Genomic DNA, 21,140 nt, shown 5'->3' with positions numbered 1-21,140 from the left:
GAAAAATACAGTCCATATTTTTTTTTCTATTTTTTTCTGCTTCGTTTTAAAAAAAATATTAATTTTTCATATGTTCTATCCCCTGTTCAGTATTGGTGAAAGTCTGGGTCCTGAGACCCCACCGATTACTCAAATCATAGGACAGAAGCCCTCAGCATATGCTTAAGCTGTAACACTATTGCCAGCTCCCCTGCATGGTTTACCCTCTCCCTCCATGCAGGGACACTGGCATACTCACTGCACCGGCCACTCTGTGTGGTCCCCTTCTGCTGGCATGTCTTGTGAGCTTTGCACTTCCTGGTAGTAGACACCAGGTAGCCGCTTAGCCATGTCCCTTCTTTGGCAGGCCTGATTCTGTGCCACAGTGGGTCTACTAATCCATGTGTGCCACCGTTGGGCGTAACACAAGCGCAGCGTAATTAGGCCTGTGTAGTGGCCATAGTGTTCTATATTAATCTAGGTGCCACAATATTGGGCCTCAGTAGGACATTATATTTTCTCTCTTGGAGAATACCTATACAAGGTGTCCAGAACCCCATTGCTATAAAATACTAATCATTTACCTGTCCTCTGTAACCAAGTCCAGGTTTAAAGAACCCTCTAGACTCTTGAAATTCCACCTTGGCAAGAACTTCGCTGATAAAAATATGTTTTATTGCTTTTCTCTCCACTCCTGCGGGAAAGCAGTACAAAATTATGAAGCTTCAAAAAGTGGAAAATGGAGTTTAAAACAGTTGTATGTTCTTTGTCATTTCTGATTCTGTTAAGATATCCTCTGAAAGCCTTAAGTATGTCCATGATGGAGCTATACCACTTCACTGAGCAGAATTTGTGATTCAGGAAAAGGACCACAAATCTCTATAGTGTAATCCAGTGTAAACCAAGCTGACATCTGGCTGTAAAAAGAAGTTTCTAGACTTTAGGTATGCAAGTAATAATTCTAAGCCATCATTACCAGTTCCATCCTCCTCAAGAGAAGCCTCCAAGTCAAGATAGTTGCTGTATCCATCGTACTTAAACTTGAAGTATTCAGTGTCCACTTCTATGGTGTAGCATCCGTTCACATCAGTCTAGAGTAAAAAACAGAAGTTTAAAGGCTATCTATCTATCTACAGCTCTGGAAAAAATTAAGAGACCACTTCCAAATGTTCAGTTTGTCTCTTTCTCTTTATTGGCATATTTTTGAGTAAAATGTAAATTGTTCTCTTAGTCTATAAACTTCTGACAACATGTCTCCGAATTTCCAAGCAATAAATTGTTTTTTTTTTCCTGAAAAGGATAAATGGTCAAAATAAAAAACAAACAAACAGTACATGCAGACCTCAAATAATGCAAAGAAAGAAAGTTCATAATCATTTACAAAACAACAATGCTAATGTAATGTTTTAACTCAGGAAGAGTTCAGAAATCAATATTTTGTGGAATAACCATGATTTTTAATCACAGCTTTCATGCGTCTTGGCATGCTTTCCACCAGTCTTTCGCACTGCTTCTGGCGCAAAAATTTAAGCAGTTCTTCTTTGTTTGATGGCTTGTGACTATCCATCATCCTCTTGATTACATTCCAGAGGTTTTCAATGGGGTTCAGGTCTGGAGAATGGGCTGCCCATGACAGGGTTTTGATGTGGTGGTCTCTTAATTTTTTCCAGAGCTGTATATCCAAAAAATGGAAGCAGCAAAACAATTAGATGAAAAATATGTGTGATTTAATTTCCCATATGGCGACATTTCGGTCCAGAGAGGTGGACCTTCCATTTTTTGGATATATTTACAAGGTTTGGTGCATACTTGGGAAGCTTTTGAATCCTACAAATATTTCTTGTGCTGCTTTTTGTTCTCTTTTTCTATCTATCAATCTATCTATCTGTCTGTCTATCTATCTGTCCCAATGGTCACGGTTTCTACATTGACTGGGGCCAAGGAACACTATGAGTTACAGCTCGGCCACCCAATGGGATCTGGAGTGTGCTGGACTGTCAGTTTTGTGAGTGACATTCCGTTCTCCAAACTATTCCTGGGTTGTCAACAGTTTGATTAACAGCCCAGCTGCTGGATCAGACTTGGTCTGCTTGCGTTTTCTCAGGCGCCTCTCATCCCTAATCAGTTACAAGGTATTTACTAGCAGATAGCTAGCTAGTCCAGCTAGTCTGCGTCACTTGTACATTTGCTTCAGGTAGGTGTGTTTGTTCGCTCTGTGTCTAAAGGCCCCGTCACACACAGCGATCTCGCTAGCGACATTGCTGATTTTGTGACACATCAGCAATCTCTCCAGCGAGATCGCTGTGTGTGACGGGGATCAGCGACCGGCCCCCTGCTGGTTGTCGCTGATCGTCCTCGAACATCCCGGGCCGTTTTTGATTGCTGGTCTCCTGCTGCCCAGCACACATCGCTACGTGTGGCAGCGAGAGACCAGCGATCAGCGACGCTGGACGCTGGTTTCTAATGTAAACATCGGGTATCTAGGAGCCCGCGGCTCCTGGATACCCGCTGTTTACCTTGGAAACGAGCGTGCACGCTGGTTTCCAGGGTAAACAGCGGGTATCCAGGAGTCGCACGGCTCCTAGATACCCGATGTTTACCTTGGAAACCAGCATGTACGCTCGTTTCCAAGGTAAACAGCGGGTATCCAGGAGCCGCGGGCTCCTAGATACCCGATGTTTACATTAGAAACCAGCGTCCAGCGTCGCTGGTCCTGATCACTGGGGCTGTCTATGTGACAGCTCACCAGCGATCAGCCTAACGATGTCCCAGCGATCCCATCATGTCGTTGGTGGGATCGCTGGGACATCGTTATGTGTAAAGGGGCCTTAACTCTGATCTTGCTTGGATTTTGTTGTGAATACTGTTTTTGATTTCCCCTTATACTTTTGATGTACCATCCTGGCATTTGACCCAAACTGTTACCTGACCATGCATTTGTATCACCCTCTGTACTACGAGCCCTCCTAGTATTGACCCTGGACTGTTACCTGATCATGCTATTGTATCACCCTCTGTACTACAAGCCCTCCTGGTATTGACCCCGGACCGTTATCTGACCACGATTTTGTGTCACCCATCTATACTACGAGCCCTCCTGGCATTTGACCCCAGACTGTTACCTGACCAAATTTTTGTATCACCCTCAGTACTAAGAGACCTCCTGGAATTTGACCCCAGACCTCCTGACTACCCTGTCTCATGGCGTGCCCGTAAGTAGTGACTCAGTGTCACACTGGCATTCCCCAACCTGCAGCTCGGGAGTCACAAATGGCTCACGTGCCCATGATGTGTGGATCATGGCCATCTGCAGACTGCTAGGTTGGTGCATTAGCACCAGCCATAGCAAACACTATGAAGAGCACGTCTGCAGATGGTGACTTTTGAGAGTAAAGAAGAGCAGATCTGGATGCCCATATGTACTGGCCTTGGGACTGGAGAGATAAATTAAATGAGTGCTTAAACTGGAGATAAGATGATAATGTCAGTTAGAAGATAGAGGAGGCGATTGAAGCTTGATATGGTGGGAGTGCTTGATGCAAGGATACCCAATGATGGCAATGTGCTATTTCTGTGGGGAAGCTCTGGCTGCCATTACGGTGATAATGCAGGCTCTCTGTGCCACTACTGTGGTGGAGGCAGGAGCTGGACTTTCTCTTTATTGGGGGAGGGTAGGTGACTGGATGTGGCTCACGACCCTCTTCCAGACCAGAATATGGCTCTCAAGTTAATGAAGATTGGAGACCACTGATCTATCCAAACAAGTGCAGCAGAACATTGAGAAATATGTGAACACTGAATATATGAATACTGAACTGCATTTCTGCTAATAGTCTGTATAGCTTTAATGCAATTCAAAATTAATATGTTCAATGTCCACATATTCCATACCACATTAAGGCCCCGATTCAACAAGACCGGCATTTTTCACGAGTCTGGATGAGGGGATGTGGTGGAGTCAAATGCACTGGATTCTTTAGGAGGCTCAACACCGCCCTAGTTGATTGACAGGTCTCTACCTACATGTGGACATGGGAGGGACTTGTAAATCACCTAGGGGAGGTGTGGTTAGAAGTTGGCCAAGGTGGGGCACCAGACCAGTCTCGTCTTTCTCAATGGGCTCTTCATATTATGTTTTCTCTGAAACGTTGGAGCGTTTCAGAGTAAAACATACCTGGCAGCATTCATTCAGACTGGTTTGGGCAGCATGATTCTATTGACAGGTTACGCTGAAGGACCTGACTCTTACCTCTCCATCAATTGGAAGACAGATGTCATCTGTAGTCCATGTGGCAATGCGACAAATCTTTCCAGTTGTGTGACCTCTCACTGGTTTACCATATGTATATCTAGAAAGAAATAAAGACATAACAGTTCTGAAGTTTTTGTGTGATATTAATGTTATACAAGTGAACAATTTGGAATATTGTAAAGGGCACATCTTATCCAGGGGAAGAGTCTTGAGGAGATCATTTGCATATTCCCAGTGCCTTCTGGGATAAGTGAAGAGTCTCCGCGAGCTCAACGATCACTGGGTTTTGGCGGTTGCAGCTGAAAAGAGGAAATCGGAAAACCAGGGGAAGAGTCTTGAGGAGATCATTTGCATATTCCCAGTGCCTTCTGGGATAAGTGAAGAGTCTCCGCGAGCTCAACGATCACTGGGTTTTGGCGGTTGCAGCTGAAAAGAGGAAATCGGAAAACCAGGGGAAGAGTCTTGAGGAGATCATTTGCATATTCCCAGTGCCTTCTGGGATAAGTGAAGAGTCTCCGCGAGCTCAACGATCACTGGGTTTTGGCCGTTGCAGCTGAAAAGAGGAAATCGGAAAAATTTGGCTCATCTTTCATCGTTTTTAAGAAATCTCAAGATGGAAGAGGCCAGGAGCCATTTGGTGAGCTGCATTTCTTGCTACATGTTCACAGATTTACCAGTGGAAAAGCCAAACTTCACATGCCACAAATGCAAGCTTGTGTCCCTGTTGGAGGAAAAGTTGCAAAATCTCGAAGAGAGGTTAGCTACGTTGAAGATCATTAAGGAAGGTGAAGAGTTCTTGGACAGAGCAGAATTATCTCTTCATGTTACAGAAAGAGAAGAAATTCGAAGTGCACCTGAAGAAACAGAGGAATGGAGACATGTGACCCAGAGAAGCAGGAGGATCAGGAGGCAGTCAGCACCCATACTGCTCAGGAACCAGTACCAGGCTCTCACGCAGGAAAACGATGAAGAAATACATCAGGATAAGACTTTGCCAACAAACAGCAACCTTGTACGCCTTCAGAGTCCTCCTGGATGGAGAAAGAAAAATGTTGTGAAGAAGAAACGGAGAGTGGTGGTCATGGGGGATTCCCTGCTGAGAGGAACAGAGGCTGCTATCTGCAGACCGGATATAACTACAAGAGAAATGTGCTGTCTTCCAGGTGCAAAAATTAAAGATGTGTCTGACAGGTTATCAGGACTCTTCAGACCTACAGATGACCACCCATTCCTGCTACTACATGTGGGGACAAATGACACCGCAAGAAACGACCTGAAAATCATCTGCAGAGACTTTGAAGACTTAGGCAAGAAAGTGAAAGAACTGGGAGCGCAGGTGGTCTTCTCTTCCATCCTCCCAGTGGATGGCCATGGAACAAGGAGGTGGAATAAGATTCTGCAGGTGAACAACTGGCTACGTCGATGGTGCCGTCAGCAACGATTTGGATTTCTGGATCACGGAGTGAACTACTTATACGATGGACTACTTGCTAGAGATGGGGTGCACCTTACGAAGACTGGAAAGCATGTATTTGGAAGTCGCCTTGCTACACTTGTAAGGAGAGCTTTAAACTAGAACAACATGGGAAGGGAAGCAAAAGACCAGAAAAAGCCATACACCTGACAAATGCTATTGAGAACTCTGCTATTAGAAGTGGAAAGGAAGAACAAAGACGAAAGAATCTAATTAATAAAAATATTGGAGAAAGAGAAACCAATCACAAACTAAAATGTTTCTATACTAATGCACAAAGCATGGGCAACAAACAAGGAGAATTGGAACTACTAACACAGGAAAAGAAATATGATGTCATTGGAATCACTGAAACATGGTGGGACAATACACATGATTGGAATACAAGACTAGAAGGATACAACTTATTTGCAAGAAACAGACTTGATAAACGAGGAGGGGGTGTCGCATTGTATGTTCGAAACGCGTATATCTGCACAGAGATTGAAGCTTCAGAGACTGGGAGTTCTGTGGAAACTGTTTGGGTAAGAATACAAGGACAGAACAATGGAAAGGACACCATTGTAGGCATTTACTACAGGCCGCCTGTGCAAGCCGAAGATATAGATGAACTCTTTATGCATCAGATGGCCAAGTTCTCCAAAAAATATGACATAGTTGTCATGGGAGATTTCAACTATCCAGACATTTGTTGGGAATCTCTCTCAGGCAAAACTAACAGGTCAAGGAAATTCTTATCCTCTCTTGCTGACAACTTTATCTTCCAAAAGGTAAGGGAGAAAACAAGGGGAAATGCTACCTTGGATCTAATCCTTATAAACAGGGAGGAAATGGTTGAGGAGGTAAAAGTGGCTGGGACCCTAGGAGGTAGCGACCATGCTATTTTAGAATTTTGGATTACTAGAGGTGGAAGACCTGTGAAGACTCAGACGTCAAGGTTAGATTTCAGAAAGGCAGATTTTAAGGGATTCAGAAAGAGAATTGGAGGGATCCAATGGCTGGATATCCTTAAAGACAAAAATGTCCAGGAAGGATGGGAAATCTTGAAAAATGAAATTCTCAAAGCACAGTTGTTAACAATTCCGAAAAGAGGGAAGAATAGGAAGCATTTAAGGAAACCAGGATGGATGAACACAGAACTTAAGCACATGCTAAAAAGGAAGAAAAAAATGTTTATAAAATGGAAAGAGGGAGGCATATCTAAAGAACAATATAATGCTGTCTGCAGAACCTGCAGGGCACAAATCAGATTAGCTAAAGCTGAAAATGAACTGAGGCTTGCAAGAGATGTCAAAAGCAATAATAAAGGATTTTGGGGATATGTCAAAAGTAAAAGAAAAGTCAAAGATGCTATAGGATTTTTACAGGATGAAAATGATGAAATGGTAAGACAGGATGTTGAGAAGGCTGAACTTTTAAATTCCTATTTTGCATCTGTTTTCTCTCAGAAAGGAAATGCAACATCAACTGTTATTCACTGTCCTATTAAGGGAATAGAAGAATCCAGGATATCTATAAACAGAAAGATAGTGAGGAAACACTTAGCTAACCTAAATGAATTCAAGTCTCCAGGTCCAGATGAATTACACCCCAGAGTACTGAAGGAGATAGCAGAAGAAATTTTTGAACCCCTCTCCATAATCTTTGAAAATTCTTGGAGAACAGGAGTAGTGCCAGAAGACTGGAGAAGAGCAAATGTTGTTCCTATCTTCAAAAAGGGGAAGAAGGTGGACCCAGGCAACTATAGGCCGGTGAGTCTGACTTCTATACCAGGAAAGATCTTTGAACAAATTATTAAACAACATGTATGTCAATACCTGGATAAGAATGAAGTGATTAAACAGAGTCAGCATGGGTTTCTAACTAATAAGTCATGTCAGACTAACTTAATTTCCTTCTATGACGGTATCACTGATTGGGTGGATCAAGGAAATGCTGTAGATATAGTATATCTTGACTTCAGCAAAGCATTTGACAAAGTCTCTCATACAATCCTTATTGAAAAAATGACTAAGTATGGAATGGACAAGGCAACTGTTAGGTGGATTCATAACTGGCTTAGTGATCGGACCCAAAGAGTGGTCGTAAATGGCTGCACATCCAGTTGGAAGAATGTCTCAAGTGGGATACCACAGGGCTCTGTCCTGGGCCCTGTATTGTTCAACATCTTTATCAACGATTTAGATGAAGGAATTGAGGGTAAACTGATTAAATTTGCTGATGACACAAAGCTAGGAGGGATAGCTAATACTAGAGAAGAGAGAGAGAGGATTCAAAAAGATTTAAATAAACTGGAGAAGTGGGCAGCAACTAACAGAATGGTTTTTAACAGGGAGAAATGCAAAGTACTACATCTGGGCAATAAAAATGAAAAAAAGCATATATAGAATGGGAGGAATAGGGCTAAGTGACAGCACATGTGAAAAAGACTTGGGTATACTAATAGATCACAGACTGAATATGAGTCAACAGTGTGATGCAGCAGCAAAAAAGGAAAATGCAATTCTAGGATGTATTAACAGAAGCATACAGTCTAGATCACGTGAAGTCATTATTTCCCTCTACTCCTCTTTGGTCAGACCTCATCTGGAATATTGTGTCCAGTTTTGGGCACCACATTTTAAAAAAGACATCAACAAACTGGAGCAAGTTCAGAAAAGAGCGACCAGAATGGTGACCGGTCTGCAAACCCTGTCTTATGAGGAAAGGTTGCAGGATTTGGGAATGTTTAGTTTGCAAAAGAGAAGACTGAGAGGAGACTTAATAGCTGTCTACAAATATCTAAAGGGCTGTCATATTGTAGAAGGATCAACTTTATTCTCATTTGCACAAGGAAAGACTAGAAGCAATGGGATGAAACTGAATGGGAAGAGACACAGATTAGATATTAGAAAAAACTTTTTGACAGAGTGAGCAATGAGTGGAACAGGCTGCCACGAGAAGTGGTGAGTTCTCCTTCAATGGAAGTCTTCAAACAGAGGCTGGACAGACATCTGACTGGGATGATTTAGCGAATCCTGCTTTGAGCAGGGGGTTGGACCAGATGGCCCAGGAGGTCCCTTCCAACTCTACGATTCTATGATTCTATGATTCTATCCATAAAGTCAGTGGAACATAGTGTTACAATCAGACTGTACTTACTTGCCACATATGTTAATAGGAAAGTTGTGTTGAAGAATGGTCACAGTATCTGGTGCATCTAAGGTGGTTTCTAACTTTGGTAAAACTGTGAAGAAACAGAGAAAAAAATATATATACTGTATAAATATTTATATATATACAGGGTGGCCCAAAATACTTCACTCGGGGCTATTTATGTCCTTTTTAAAAATCAATATGTTGCGTTATGGTGTCTCTAAAGATGCATGTTGTCACATGATTGCTAGATCCCCCATGGCCATCAGAAGAGTAAAATAAAAGAGCAATTTTACTTCCAGCAAGACGATGCCCCACCAAATTGCTACCGAGACGGCAGAGCCTTTTTCGATGCTATTCGGCCAGAACTTTGGATAGGAGGACAAAGATTGCTGTGAAATTTCCACCTCGTTCCTCTGACTCACCCCTCAATTTCTACCTGGGAACCCTAAGTTTTTACAGCAATTCTGCTGCACTATGGAAAGACATTGAAATGTCATGCAGAGCATTCACTGTGGACAATACAACTAAGATTGCGCAGAAGCCTGCAGAAATCAGAAAGGTCTCGATGTTAATGGTGACTACTTTGAGCACCTAATGTGATTGCAGAAGTCAAACATGATTAACAGCTGTTATCTATATAAATCTAATAATAAAGCTTTTATACAGAAATTTTACAAACTGAAGTGTGTATACATTTTTTGGCACCACCAAATGCTGTATGTATACTGTATGTACAGAGTGGGCCAAAAGAAATGTATTCACACTTCACTTTAACGTGAAAATGATCTGTATATTTATTGACTTTTATATTTGCTTGGATAGTTTAAGGCTATTATTGTATCATATTTCAGTCACACAAAGTATTAAATGTTATCATGGCTGTATATTACTTTTTTTAAACTTTAAACTTGGTTTCTGTCCATTAATCTATACATTTTAAATACATTTTAGTTAATCTCAATGGGGATCTTGCATTGCTTCATTTCTCCTGTGGGGGCACTGTAGGGTAATTCATTACTTGACGCTGTGTTTTTCTATATGTTACAATTGATTATGGGCGGTTCCAGGGGTCAGAAATCATTGATAAGGTTATTTTCAGACCTTGTTAACAAAACAACAAAAAAAAAAACCCCTTTCATTACTTATATTTAAACCTTTACATTTTGGTGCTCATTACTTGAAATCATGTTGACCTTACCAATCGTGTCTACAGTGACGGTCACTTCCGCACTAGAGCCTTCTTTAGTAGCTGTGATTTTATAATCACCCGTACGTATATCAGGAGACAAATAATGGGACAATTCCAATATTCCGCTATTCAGTTGAACATTATTCCATTGTTTTATATTGCTACCCTGGTCATCCTAGAGGCAAGAATGAAATAATACATGTTAATAGGCATCATATCTTTTTGTATTACACTTTTCCTTCCCGAGCCACCAATAGTTTATTATATATAAATTTATATTTTCGAAGATATAATAAACGTCATGAAGCTACGCTGTTACGGTCCTACATTTCTAAGAATATCATACTATTTCGAATACTGGTGTCCCAACACTGGCGGACACAGAAAGAAAAGGGCTCCTGTGAACAAATAGTATATGGGCCCTTTGTAGTCCATCAGCTCAACAAAATGAAAAATTACACCTGTTTTGGAGGTGAAAATGGGCCTCCTTACTTCTTGGGTCCCAGTGTGGCTAACAGGTTGCACCAGCAATATGTCCACCCCTGTGTCCAAGGTATGACTGCTTCTTATATCCTTCATAGCTATACCCTTGCTCCAACCATTTAGGTTGTCATCACTCACATTGATCAATGCATCTCACAATCTAAATTCCCAATTCATCTCTCTGTATATTTTGGAGGTTTTGAGTGAGGCCACCAACCCATGCAAATATTGGCATAACATATAAATACCACGCAGAAGCTTCCTTTTGCCCACACAAACATTCAAAAACACAACCCTAAAGCTCCAGGGTAACAGAACTATTCACTGAACCTTTCTTTGTCTTGTGTCATTTTCCCCACCATCCTGTATCTGGCTTCAGCAGATGTCTCCTACTTTTACACATTGGGATAATTCCTCAAACTGTTTTTGCCAGAAACACTTTGCAAAGTCGCAAAAGTTGCAACTTTTGACATTTTCATGCCAGTTTGAAGCAACTCCGTCAAATTGGGCAGACCTGGAGAGGAGTTGGGGCAGGATCGGATGTAGCTGATAGAGATGTTCAGATCGCTTTGCATAACCCTAGTCCATCTAGGTCAGTGCTCTATGGCCATGGACAGGAGTTGTACGAATTTCCTAAGTTTCTGGGTTCCCTTAATGTGATGTTTGAGTCACTTGTCTGGCTTGACATCATCTGTGCAGTGTCTTGCTGGCCTTCCTAATCGTAAGGCTAACCTGGGATCCCAGAGTGTAAGGAAATTTCCACAGCTCCTGTCCACAGCCACATAGCACAGACCTGGTCAATGAGGTAGTGCGAAATGATCATCTCACCACTAGTGGTTATGCCTGCTTGTCAACTTCAACAAAAGTACTGGCGTTTCTTACACCAGAAACGCTTCTTCAGTCCCCAATTATCATGCTATTTTTAATACTGGTGTCTTCTTACTGTATATATCAGTGATGTCTTTGGAACCTTTAGAGCCCCAGATCCCTTGTGTAACTTTGTAGATCCTTTCTAGCAATGCCCTTCCCTGTTCATTTAGGTTGTTGTTATTCGTATTGATCACTGCTCCACACAATCTAATTTGCACACAAATTTCACAGTCATTTTTAGAGGCTTGAGAGGAAGAAAGAAAAACCCATGTAAACACCAGAAGAGCAAATAAACTCCAGGCAGATGTTGCCCTTGGTCACATTCAAACACACAACCCTAGGCTACAGGGAAAGAGTGCTAACCTCCGAGACCCTGCATGTCCTCTCTCCTTCTCCCACCAATCCTGTCTGACTGTTAGACAACTGGCTGCAGCAGAAGCCTCCTTCTTTTACTGAGTCTAAAGTAGGATACAGATCTTGATTAAGGTAACCTGTCATCTGATTCATGCTACCCCCTGACTTAGCCATACCTTTGGTGTGTTCTGGTACATAAATGTAAACTAGCAAGTAATTAGCCCTTGAGTCTGGATTAGAAATGGTCTGTATTCCTATATAATCACTTACCGCAATGTTAACCAATGTAAACTGTAAAACAGAAAACAAGCCATAGTTATTGGTCAGTAAGAATGATTAAAGGCTATGATCACATTTACAGCCATATACAATAAGAATATATATCAAGTCTGCAAATAATCTTGATTAAAAAGCTTCCACTGGTTTGTGTATACAGCTCCTATGCAGATCTATGTTTCTCCATGGTGACAGATTAAATTCTGCAGGTATGCTATTTTATTTTCCAGCCTATGGCTACCAGCATTTATGGAGTTGTATTTTTTTTCAACAGATGTAAAGTCAACATTTTCGGACATTTGATTTATTTTTTTCCCTTGTTAATAAGAGTTCAATTCTTACCGGTTCATTTTTGGCAATAAGGTTCTCAGTAAAATCCACCCCTTTTATGATTACTGTAGAGGAAAACAAACGTTTTAAATTGTTTTAAAGGGGTTGTATTAGAAAAGATAAACATGGATATTTTATAACAAGGAACAGCTCCATTTATGTTCACAGGTTGTGTGCGGTATTGCAGCTAAGTCGAGTTCATTTGAATGCATTGCAGTACCAGACACAGCCCAGGCACAATGGTGGCGCTGTTTTTTTTAATCTTGTTTTTCATCTTATGAATGGCTCTTACCTTTCTCTCCAGGTTGGTAAATGGCTCTGTCTGTCTGCAGAAACATTCCATTTCTCATGGGTATGATTAGAACAGACTTTTCCTGCAGCTGATTTAGGCCATCGCTTGTTATGTTGATAGCAATAGTGGCTTCCTCCTCTTTACCATTCGTGGGTGGTGGAACCTAAGGAAAGGAATCTTAATTTTATATATATAAAAAATTATACAATTTTGTATAGCTGAAGACTATTTTACTGAGAAATATAACACTGAGAAATGGCTTCTGGAACATTTTAAGGAGGAATAGTTCAAAACATTGACATATTTTATACACTTCTAAAACAATATCACACTTTTTTTACTTAGCAAAAATATAATCACACCTTTTTCAAATATGACTAACTTTTTGATAAAGTCTCTGTGCACAATTTTCTTTACATGATGACGAAGGCAGCAATATTAGCTCAGTTGCTGCCAATGTCTGCTTCATGGATGTAGTGACTAAGATACTCGAATTTAAAGGAGTTGTCCACTAGTTGGATAACCCCTTCTAATTCCTCATGTTTGGCCCAGTTAAAATAAAAAAAGCTTACACTCATGTCCCGTGTACGTGCCATTCCAACGATATCGGCACTCACGTTCTCGGGGCTCACATAAGGTTGCTATGACACATGGGCCCTTCGCCCAAGCAGCGTTGGCGTCACCTTCAGGCGTAGAAGTAATTAACAGGAAGTGAGCGGCCAGCCGCAGCTCTCACTTCCTCTTTAAAACTTATACGTCTGAAGGCGGGAAGAGTGACGCCAGTGGTGATTGGGTGAAGGGTCCGCATGTTGTAACGACCTCATGTGAGCCCCGAGAACACGAGTGCTGACACCGTTGGAATGGCACCGGCACGGGAGCTGAGTATAGGCTTTTTCTTTTTAATGGGGAAAAACATGGAAAATGAGAAGGGGTTGTCCAAGTAGTGGACAACTCCTTTAGAGAGGTCCTGTCACCAAGTCAAAAGTACACAGTTTTGCTCTTATTTTTTTCCAGCTGCTCTTGCGAGTATGCGGTAGTTGTTTTTCTTTTTTTTTTAGATTCACCATACTGTTCCAGAGATATCAAAGACCAGAGAAAAATAGGAGTTTTTAGAAAAATTAACAAAACACTTTATTTGAACCATATAATAAATAGACATACAAATATTGGATAAAAAGATGTGTTAAAAACAGACACCAAAAAAGTTTGACACCCAACAGCACAGTCCATGATATTAATGGTTCCAGAGATATGAAGCTTTTTGTTTAGTACTGAATATTATGGTCTTTATCAAATGGGTGGTGCTCACAGGGTAGTTATGCAGAGCAGCCTAACGACACACCCCAGAGGATCCGGTGAGCCACACCCTTTGGGATATACCATAAGAATGATCGCTAAACAAAAAGGCCCATATTTATGGTACCATATAGCAAACTAAAAAAAATATATAGCATACTCGGGAGACAGGAGGACTAAAATATGAGCATAACCGGTCGACTTATCACCTGTTAACAGGTCCTATTTCAGGGAAAAAGAAAATCTTTTTGTCTCTCCCAGATCTTGGTGGGGAAGTCTAGTGGTATCGTGCCCAATAAGAGTACTGAAGAGCAATTTGCAAAAGTTATACAAAATCAAGAATATTTTTAACATAAAAAATATTTTATTTAACACTTTTGACAAATTGTAATTTACTGTTTGAAAAAAAAATCTCCTTTTCCATTGACAAGGCAGACATGTAACTTGCTAAAGAATATTTGTCTCTTGCTTTGCTAGAAAAAGAACTTACTATAGTGAAAATAGATCTAAAAGCAGTGGGGTGGGAGAAGAATGCGCACAAGCTGGCTACCCATCATTTATGAAAATTTGTGTAAAAGGACGGAATTATGATTTTTTTTGGTGGGTGTTCCTATGCAAACTGGGTTTGGGATTTCAATTTTACCATAATTTGGGATTTAACTGTTGAGGTATATGGGCTATAAATATATATTATATATCTGATTTCTGATACATTCTGAGTTATATTTAAGCTATTAAGATATAAGAGATATTAGAGTTGAGCAAATCAAATTGGTGTCAAATCTTATGGAATTCGCCAAAATTGGGGAATTTAAACATGTGATTTGCTTCAAGTGCATAGGCTAAAATGGTATTGCACAGCCAACCAAGATGGACCATCATAGCCAATATAAAAGCTGAGACAGGGAATGAGGCAACAATTAAACTGTGAATCTGGATCGTTTGGGGAAATCACACTTGCAGTTTAGCCATGGAGATTGAGAGAAAAATCCTTAAAACACTGAATAAACATTACAGATAGCGTGTGTGACAAATCAGCAGCTAAGAATGGTTATCATCTGTTTATACATAGCCATATACAGTATGATGAGGTCACTTGGGAATTAATAAGGCTGAACTTGTATTACAGAGCTTGAAAGAGGTTGGATAGAGTTCTAGGAGACCTCAAAGTCTAGGAGACCTCAGAGTCTAGGAGACCTCAGAGTGTTACAAATGTCTTTCCATTGCAATTGCAGGATTTGGAGTACATCCTACCATTTAACTCCGAAATTTGATGGGGGTGAGAAAAAAAATCGGATGCCATACTGACAATCAGAGTGGCATCCAATTTTATACATACATTACAATTCTGTACCATAGGAAACTGTATATGGTTTTGTTAATAATTAACAGCTGCTGAGTAAAAAAAAAACAGATTGCACACAGATGACAAGTGAGTCTAAGAGCGTATACTGCTCGAAACAGAACCTCCTGGGCACTTTCTGTGCGGCTATCCCATGTCAGGGTAAAAACCGCAATGATGACTATAGCAGCCATGCTTATATTTTAATGAAATAAATAAAGAAAATTCTGGATTTTACTCCTTGAGCTGGACTTTCCTTTTTCTATGAAGAAAAAGAATTGCACCGCTTTTCGGGATGAGAATGGAACCGATCTTTTACATGCTAGTATGAGCGTACCCTAATATTATGTATTACCTGAAGGGTGTTACAATGAAGCTGCCCATCTCCTTTACTGATTAAGGCATTGAAAACAGGAGAAGCGGACGTTGCCCTTAAGGAAATGTCGAGTGCGGCATCAGAATCAGGTGACAAGACGTAGACACATACGGTCTGATTGGAGGGATAGGGCATAACGGCTGGTACTGCCACCAAGTATTTCCTGGTAGAAGATAAGATATAGTATTATGGACTGTACCCCAAACTTTTAATAATATTTGTAAAAGTTGCTCATTTTTTTTGTGCTATTATTATAGTTCACATCATACATTCAGGATTTTCAGAAGGAAATATAAATCTATGTGTATATATACTGTATATATAAAATAATATTTAATAGTGGTAATAGACCAATGTAATATGAATATTAAATCTTGAATAAAAATAACAACAGTAATAATAATATCATCTAATAACACAAAGCGTCTCACCCCTCTTAGATGAGCAAACTAATGGAACACAGCACGAGAATGAGACCACAATATCACATTCTAAAAATGTCATAACCCAATAATATAGGGAACAAATACAGGAATATCTTACAGATTACTGCTCTGTCCCGATACCAGAGGAAGAGCCAGGATAATCATCATTAGTCTTCTCATGATGATGGGATCCTCCATTCCTTTCTCAGTAGATCCTCTGCTCTGACCACTATGTGCTCAGCTCCTTCTTCTGAGGTGCGATAGTAGTGTTAGTAGTCGCCTCTCTGCCTCGGAATCTGCTCGCTGTCTGCTCACTCTGATCTTTATACTCTGTTAGCAGGAAATTAAAATTATTGGCAAAAATAGTTCCCTCTTTCCTTAAGCCATTCCAAAATCCCCTGAGGATACTTTTACATGGCAGCCAGGACAGTGTCACATTGTATGACGACATATCACAATGGAACTGTGACCAATTAACACACATTAGTAACAATGGTGGACCAGAATCAATATCTGGCTCTTGACCATTAACAGGTACACTGGCAATAACAAAGCCATTATAGATTATTCATTTTATGCACAGTCATGAATTTCTTCTAAAGGGATAGTTTAGTTTTCTTTAGACAATCCCTTTTTGTTATACAGGTATGTTGACGACTATTGAAAACCCTTGTGTTCAGCTTTAAAGGTTTGCCCACCCAGAGAGCTCCATAAAATAAGAAAAAAATGTATGATTACCCCCTCGATGGTACCACAGCTCCGCTCTGAGCCCTTTGCTCCCAGTTGGTCTTGTGATATAACCAATGTGAACAGTGCAGCCAATAAGTGAAGCATCTAAAAAATGCTAATTACATATATTACATATTATTTGCTATCAGGTTTTTCAATACCTGCTTGTGTTGACATTGAAACATTACCTCGTTATATAGTTACATTGGTGATAAGCAATGGCTTTTTGGTTACAGAGAGCCTTCCACCTTTGTCAAACCACCTAGATGCTATGGTTTCTCTTGCATCTAAGGGATTAATGAGGCACTTCCATCAAAGTTTTTAACCACTTAATATATTGCACCCATCATATTATGCAACACTGTGTACTTACAATTGCCATTTTGCCTTTCTACCCAGCTAATTATTCTCTTTTCTCTGCTCTTTGTAGAAACAGGATGTCTCTTGTCTCTGCATTTATCATTCCCCTCTTCACCTCCTGACCAGCTACTCCCTCCTTTCCCCTGCCAGGGACTTTTGCAGTAATTACTTATGCAGGGAAAATTGACCTCCAGTTTCTACATAGAGCTTAGAAGTATTCAGATAGTCAGTTTTAATCAAGTGATGTCATAGACACAATGGAAAAGAGAAGAAGTAGCTGGGCAGAAAGGCAAAATGAGCTACTGTTAGTACACAGTGCTATATAGCTTGATGACCACATTATATTAAGAAGATAAACATTTTGATGGGACAGCTTCTTTAACCACTTAACGACACCCGATATGCCTTTTAACAGCGCCAGTTAAGGGTACTTATTCCTCAGCACCGCTTTTTAACAGTGCTGAGAAATAAGGTTATAGCGCCCCCCAGCGTCGGAAAATCTCTGAGGTCTTGGCTACTAACATGAAGTACAATATGTCATGAAAAAACTTTCTCAGAATCAGCGGGATCTATTGAAGTGTTCCAGAGCTATAACCTCATAAAGTGATAGTGGTCAGAATTGTAAAAATTGGCCTGGTCATTAAGGGTTCAAAATGACTAACTAAGGGTTTAAAATGACTGGGTTCATACAAGTCAACGGCTGTATAATATAGCCAGCAGAAACTAATCCGTTTTTCACAGATAGCACTCATTCCTGTGATTGTTTATGGGGCCATTTACATGTTCATGACAAATATCGGAGACATGTCCGATTTTGATCCATAGGTTCGGTTCTAAATTGACCATGCAGGTCAATTTGTGGGTCTGTGAGAAAAATGGACTGCACTTATGTAGAGATGTGGACTGTCTTACCTTGCTCCTGTCCCTGAAGACAACAGACACGATATGTGAGTACGGTCGTGCCGTTTTATATGTAAAAGTGATGTGCGTCTTATGTTATAATATATTATGGTAATGTACAGCATGTCAACTGTTAATGCCTAATGTGAGTAGAATATAGTGCAGGATAGCAGAAATACAGCTTATACAGTAGGTGGTATAGTAACAAGCATATGAGATAAAGAAAGTGTTCATTATATGACTAGCCCAGTGGGTGGTCACTAGTGTTAATAAAAAGGGGGACACTTCCTGATAGACTGAGTTCAGAGAGTTAGTGAAGTTCATAGTGGAGGCCAAGTTCGGGTACGGTGGGATGCTAAGGACAGCACATGCCGCTTGTTTCAGGGAGTGGGAGGTTCCTGTAGTGTTCGGAGTCTAAGGTCTGACATAGAGGTTGCCATTCACATCATAAAGAAAGAAACATTTTGGTCCTACAAAGGCCTTCATCAGTCAGACTGCATATAAGCAAAAAACAAATATATAAATAAATATCTATAACTATGTACAGATGTAGAAGGGAAGATCAGGCTGCTAGAGTTGCTGAAGCCCTGGGTCCGGAACTGCTGGGGCCGAACCTCCTGTTCCTGGGGGGAACGAGATTGCAGCCAGAGCAAGTGAGTAACCAGGGTGAAAGGGACGTGGCCAGTCAGTGAGAGGTAAAATGGGTTGCGTGGCAACAGAAGCGGTCTTCCCGCCAGAATACTGAGGAGGTACAGACCGCAAACGCTGAGAGAGGAGCGACAGATAAAGGGCGGAATAGTGAGAGACTCACCGAAATCGGCTGGCACGCAGGGGAGCGTGCAACCGATGGAGCATCGCAGCTCTGACATCCAGAGAGGCGCACGTCGGGCAGAGCATTGCAGTGCAGCCCTTTAGGTGACGGCGGCTGCTCAAAGAGACACGCGCCGAGAAGAATCCTGAGGAGAGCTCTATTCTTTTGCTTGGCAGATATACGGACTTTCACTGTGCATTCTTGCACAGACCTCTCACCCTAAAATGTTTATTGGGTAATCCACTGCCATAGAGAGTTCTGTCTAGGTTTGTCAGTCTGTACGTCTTTAGCTCCAGTTAGTCAGCATGAGTTTTTTTTGTTTGTTTTTCGGTTTCCCTCTTTATCTACCAATTTTGTTCCTTCTTCTCTCTTTTTCTTTGCCTTGGCATTTGGTTACGACTCACTTTTAAATACGTATCAATCTGGCCCCCCACCGTTTTGACTGATTATTTCTATTTTTCCTTGGTGGATTTGTGCTTTGTTGTATTATCCCATCCTGACATCTGATTTACATTTGTTTCTTTTTACTGTATGTAGATAACTCTATGTATTTATTTATATATTTGTTTTTTGCTTTTTATGCAGTTTGACTGATGAAGGTCTTTGCAGGACTGAAACGTTTCTATATTTTTGGATTGCCTGCACACAATAAAATAATCTGCTCACAATATTTACCTGAGTGCCAAGTTTTCTACAAGATATACAGGGGATAGGATCCTACTTGGGCATAGAATCATAGAATCATAGAATCGTAGAGTTGGAAGGGACCTCCTGGGCCATCTGGTCCAACCCCCTGCTCAAAGCAGGATTCGCTAAATCATCCCAGTCAGATGTCTGTCCAGCCTCTGTTTGAAGACTTCCATTGAAGGAGAACTCACCACTTCTCGTGGCAGCCTGTTCCACTCATTGATCACTCTAACTGTCAAAAAGTTTTTTCTAATATCTAATCTGTGTCTCCTCCCTTTCAGTTTCATCCCATTGCTTCTAGTCTTTCCTTGTGCAAATGAGAATAAAGTTGATCCTTCTACAATGTGACAGCCCTTTAGATATTTGTAGACAGCTATTAAGTCTCCTCTCAGTCTTCTCTTTTGCAAACTAAACATTCCCAAATCCTGCAACCTTTCCTCATAAGACAGGGTTTGCAGACCGGTCACCATTCTGGTCGCTCTTTTCTGAACTTGCTCCAGTTTGTTGATGTCTTTTTTAAAATGTGGTGCCCAAAACTGGACACAATATTCCAGATGAGGTCTGACCAAAGAGGAGTAGAGGGAAATAATGACTTCACGTGATCTAGACTGTATGCTTCTGTTAATACATCCTAGAATTGCATTTGCCTTTTTTGCTGCTGCATCACACTGTTGACTCATATTCAGTCTGTGATCTATTAGTATACCCAAGTCTTTTTCACATGTGCTGTCACTTAGCCCTATTCCTCCCATTCTATATATATTTTTCCATTTTTATTGCCCAGATGTAGTACTTTGCATTTCTCCCTGTTAAAAACCATTCTGTTAGTTGCTGCCCACTTCTCCAGTTTATTTAAATCTTTTTGAATCCTCTCTCTCTCTTCTCTAGTATTAGCTATCCCTCCTAGCTTTGTGTCATCAGCAAATTTATTCAGTTTACCCTCAATTCCTTCATCTAAATCGTTGATAAAGATGTTGAACAATACAGGGCCCAGGACAGAGCCCTGTGGTACCCCACTTGAGACATTCTTCCAACTGGATGTGCAGCCATTTACGACCACTCTTTGGGTCCGATCACTAAGCCAGTTATGAATCCACCTAACAGTTGCCTTGTCCATTCCATACTTAATCATTTTTTCAATAAGGATTGTATGAGAGACTTTGTCAAATGCTTTGCTGAAGTCAAGATATACTATATCTACAGCATTTCCTTGATCCACCCAATCAGTGATACCGTCATAGAAGGAAATTAAGTTAGTCTGACATGACTTATTAGTTAGAAACCCATGCTGACTCTGTTTAATCACTTCATTCTTATCCAGGTATTGACATACATGTTGTTTAATAATTTGTTCAAAGATCTTTCCTGGTATAGAAGTCAGACTCACCGGCCTATAGTTACCTGGGTCCACCTTCTTCCCCTTTTTGAAGATAGGAACAACATTTGCTCTTCTCCAGTCTTCTGGCACTTCTCCTGTTCTCCAAGAATTTTCAAAGATTATAGAGAGGGGTTCAAAAATTTCTTCTGCTATCTCCTTCAGTACTCTGGGGTGTAATTCATCTGGACCTGGAGACTTG

The 21,140-nt window shown here is 40.8% G+C and overlaps 1 protein-coding gene across 1 annotated transcript in view; it reads right to left on the bottom strand.

Annotated features, from left to right (window-relative positions):
• The window catches only part of LOC141049754 (alpha-2-macroglobulin-like protein 1), a 52,115-nt gene extending 35,756 nt beyond the window's left edge, over nt 1–16,359 (bottom strand). The window contains exons 1-10 of the mRNA XM_073546481.1: nt 16,195–16,359; nt 15,631–15,814; nt 12,638–12,800; nt 12,358–12,410; nt 12,010–12,030; nt 10,042–10,207; nt 8,847–8,931; nt 4,229–4,328; nt 956–1,070; nt 564–673 (exon numbers count right to left, since the gene is read on the bottom strand). Of these exons, the coding sequence (XP_073402582.1) occupies nt 564–673; nt 956–1,070; nt 4,229–4,328; nt 8,847–8,931; nt 10,042–10,207; nt 12,010–12,030; nt 12,358–12,410; nt 12,638–12,800; nt 15,631–15,814; nt 16,195–16,274 (1,077 nt within the window). The 5' untranslated portion in view covers nt 16,275–16,359. The remainder of the gene's footprint in view (nt 1–563; nt 674–955; nt 1,071–4,228; nt 4,329–8,846; nt 8,932–10,041; nt 10,208–12,009; nt 12,031–12,357; nt 12,411–12,637; nt 12,801–15,630; nt 15,815–16,194) is intronic.
• Nucleotides 16,360–21,140: the final 4,781 nt, after the last annotated feature.

This window comes from Dendrobates tinctorius, unplaced genomic scaffold (genome assembly GCF_039654945.1).
Source record: "Dendrobates tinctorius isolate UK_male_01 unplaced genomic scaffold, ASM3965494v1 ptg000147l, whole genome shotgun sequence".
Lineage (NCBI taxonomy): Eukaryota > Metazoa > Chordata > Amphibia > Anura > Dendrobatidae > Dendrobates > Dendrobates tinctorius.
This window is presented reverse-complemented; position numbering and strand designations above follow the sequence as displayed.